This window comes from Halteromyces radiatus, assembly GCF_025201355.1.
Source record: "Halteromyces radiatus strain CBS 162.75 chromosome Unknown BX664scaffold_13, whole genome shotgun sequence".
In the NCBI taxonomy this organism is placed as follows: Eukaryota; Fungi; Mucoromycota; class Mucoromycetes; order Mucorales; family Cunninghamellaceae; genus Halteromyces; species Halteromyces radiatus.
Window position 1 is genome coordinate 205,718 of NW_026251699.1, and position 3,209 is coordinate 208,926.

The 3,209-nt window shown below is 26.7% G+C and overlaps 3 protein-coding genes across 3 annotated transcripts; all 3 read left to right on the plus strand.

Annotated features, from left to right (window-relative positions):
• Positions 1 to 1,191: 1,191 nt before the first annotated feature.
• Positions 1,192 to 2,180, plus strand: BX664DRAFT_353959 (uncharacterized protein; the record flags this gene model as incomplete). The annotated part of the gene is made up of 7 exons (XM_051547715.1): positions 1,192 to 1,230; positions 1,345 to 1,431; positions 1,534 to 1,599; positions 1,697 to 1,783; positions 1,885 to 1,950; positions 2,047 to 2,107; positions 2,170 to 2,180. The coding sequence occupies 7 exons, from the start codon at positions 1,192 to 1,194 to the stop codon at positions 2,178 to 2,180; spliced, it is 417 nt and encodes a 138-aa protein (XP_051395725.1).
• Positions 2,181 to 2,219: 39 nt separating this feature from the next.
• Positions 2,220 to 2,472, plus strand: BX664DRAFT_353960 (uncharacterized protein; the record flags this gene model as incomplete). The annotated part of the gene is made up of 2 exons (XM_051547716.1): positions 2,220 to 2,312; positions 2,392 to 2,472. The coding sequence occupies 2 exons, from the start codon at positions 2,220 to 2,222 to the stop codon at positions 2,470 to 2,472; spliced, it is 174 nt and encodes a 57-aa protein (XP_051395726.1).
• Positions 2,473 to 2,629: 157 nt separating this feature from the next.
• Positions 2,630 to 3,070, plus strand: BX664DRAFT_353961 (uncharacterized protein; the record flags this gene model as incomplete). The annotated part of the gene is made up of 4 exons (XM_051547717.1): positions 2,630 to 2,668; positions 2,776 to 2,835; positions 2,928 to 2,988; positions 3,054 to 3,070. The coding sequence occupies 4 exons, from the start codon at positions 2,630 to 2,632 to the stop codon at positions 3,068 to 3,070; spliced, it is 177 nt and encodes a 58-aa protein (XP_051395727.1).
• Positions 3,071 to 3,209: the final 139 nt, after the last annotated feature.

Genomic DNA, 3,209 nt, shown 5'->3' on the forward strand with positions numbered 1-3,209 from the left:
AAACAATGTCAAGATGAACTTTTGGTAATGATGATTCTTTTTATATACATATACAGTATACATATGTAAAGTGAAAAGGAAGTAACTGATTTTTTTATTTTTTATTTTTTTTTTTTTATAATGAATAGGATGATGATACGTATATTGACAGGATGGATTATACTATGATATATTTTGTTTTAGATAGAACCTTTTTTTTTTTTTTTTTTTTTTTAATAAAGTGAATATAATTCTCTTTTTTTTTTTTTTTTTTTTTTTTTTTTTTTTTTTAATGGATGAACGGGTGGACAGGATAGAATAAAAAAGAATGGATGAAACGATAGACAGGATAGAAGAAAAAAAGAAGTAAACAACCTTTCAGATGGTACACAAAAGTGAAAAAAAGAAAAAAGTAAAACAACGTTGCATATGGTATACAAGAAAAAAAAAATGATGCATTAATTAGATATACATCCCCTTTTGGTATCCCACAAAAGTAACATCAACGAAAAAAAAAAAAAAAAAAAAGATGATGCATTAATTAGATATACATCTCCTTTTGGTATCCCATAGAAGTAACATCAACAAAAAAAAAAAAAAAACGGCCCCCCAAACAAAGAAGAAATAAACAACCTTTCCGAATGGTACACAGAAGAAATAAACAATCTTTTAGATGATACATACAGAGATAAACAACCTTTCCGAATGGTACACAGAAGAAAAAAAAAAAAAAAAGAAGAAATAAACAATCTTTTAGATGATGTATACAGAGATAAACAACCTTTCCGATGGCGTACATACGCGAAAATAGCTATGAGAAAAAAAAAAAAAAACGAGATCTGGGCCCCAATTCTCCTTTTTTTTTTTTCCTTTTTTTTTTTTTTTATTTCTCTTTCCTTATCCTTTTTTTTTCTTTACTACTATTAATGTTAATACGACTTTTGGTAATGAACGATACAACTGACTCTTTTTTTTTATTTATATACACTGACATTCACCTTTTTACTTTTATTCATTAGCAACAATGTAACGACTAGTAGTAACGACAAAATAATCTCTTGACATGACATAACGTAAGGAACTATTGAAATATCCTTTTTTTTTTATTTTATAAAGTGAAATAATACTATTAACCTTTTTTTTTTATTTTATTTATATTATAGCAACTAGTTTATGTGTTAAAAGTGGTGTTTAGCTCTTTTTGTTTTATTCATGTTGGCAATGGTAAAGGGATCTCGTGGTGACCTTAAGGTAACGGAGTTACTTTTCCTATTTTTTTTTTTTTTTTTTTTTTTATAAAGTAAAAGAATATTATTAACCTTTTTCTTTTTCTTTTTCTTTTTTTTTATTTTATTTATATTGTAGAGGCTATTTTATGTGTTAAACTTGGTGGTTACCTCCTTTTGTTTTATTCATGTTGCTGATGGCAAAGAGATCTATGATGACCTTAAGGTAATGGAGTTAACTTTTTTTTATATAAAGTAAAAGAATACTACTAACTACCTACTTTTTTTATTTTATTTATATTGTAGCAACTAGTTTATGTGTTAAAAGTGGTGTTTACCTCCTTTTGTTTTATTCATGTTGACGATGGCAAAGAGATCTTATGCTGACCTTAAGGTAACGGAGTTACTTTTTTTTTTTTTTTTTTTTTTATAAAGTACAAGAATATTACTAACCTTTTTCTTCTTCTTTTTTTTTTTTATTTATATGGTAGAGACTAGTTTATGTGTTAAACTTGGTGGTTACCTCTTTTTGTTTTATTCATGTTGGTGATGTCAACGGGATCTATGATGACCTTAAGGTAATGGACTTACTTTTTTTTATATAAAGTAAAAGAATACTACTAACTACCTACTTTTTTTATTTTATTTATATTATAGCAACTATTTTATGTGTTAAAAGTGGTGTTTATCTCTCTTTGTTTTATTCATGTTGGTCATGTCAAAGAGATCTCGTGGTGACCTTAAGGTAACGGAGTTAACTTTTTTTTTTTTTTTTTATAAAGTAAAAGAATATTACTAACCTTCTTTTCTTTTTTTTTTTTTTATTTTATTTATATTATAGCAACTATTCTACCTGTTAAACTTGGTGGTTACCTCTTTTTGTTTTATTCATGTTGGTGATGGTAAAGAGATCTCGTGGTGACCTTAAGGTAACGGACTTCCTTTTTTTTTTATAACGTAAAAGAATATTACTAAACTATTTCTTTTCTTCTTCTTTTTTATTTTATTTATATTATGGCAACTATTCTATCTGTTAAACTTGGTGCTGACCTCTTTTTGTTTTTATTCATGTTGCCAATGGTAAAGGGATCTCGTGGTGACCTTAAGGTAATGGACTTTACTTTTTTTTTATAAAGTAAAAGAATATAACTAACTACCTACTTTTTTTATTTTATTTATATTGTAGAAACTATTCGATGTGTTAAAAGTGGCGGTTACCTCTTTTTGTATTATTCATGTTGACGATGGCAAGGAGATCTCGTGTTGACCTTAAGGTACTGTAACGGAGTTACTTTTTTTTTTTTTTATAAAGTAAAACAATATTATTAACCTTTTTCTTTTCTTTTTCTTTTTATTATTATTATTTATATTATAGCAACTATTCTATCTGTTAAATATGGTGGCTACCTCTTTTTGTTTTATTCATGTTGGTGATGGCAAAGGAATCTCGTGTTGACCGTAAGGTAATGGACTTACTTTTTTTTTTATAAAGTCAAGGAATATTACTAAGTATTTACCTTTTTTATTTTATTTATGCTATAGCAACTGTTATATCTGTTAAACTTGGTAGTTACCTCTCTTTGTTTTATTCATGTTGGTCATGTCAAAGAGATCTCGTGGTGACCTTAAGGTAACGGAGCTACTTTTTTTTTTTTTTTTATAAAGTAAAAGAATACTACTAACCTTTTCTTTTCTTCTTTTTTTTTTTTTTTTATATTGTAGAGACTATTCTATATGATACAAGTGGTGTTTACCTTCTTTTGTTTTATTCATGTTGGCAATGGTAACGACATCTCGTAGTGACCTTAAGGTAACGGAGGTACTTTTCCTTTTTTTTTTTTTATAAAGCAAAAGAACACTACTAACCTTTTACTTTTTTTTTTTTTTTTGCTTTATTTATATAATAGCAACTACTTTATCTGTTAAACTTGGTGGTTACCTCTTTTTGTTTTTATTCATGTTGGTGATGTCAAGGGGATCTCGTGTTGACCTTAAGGTAACGGA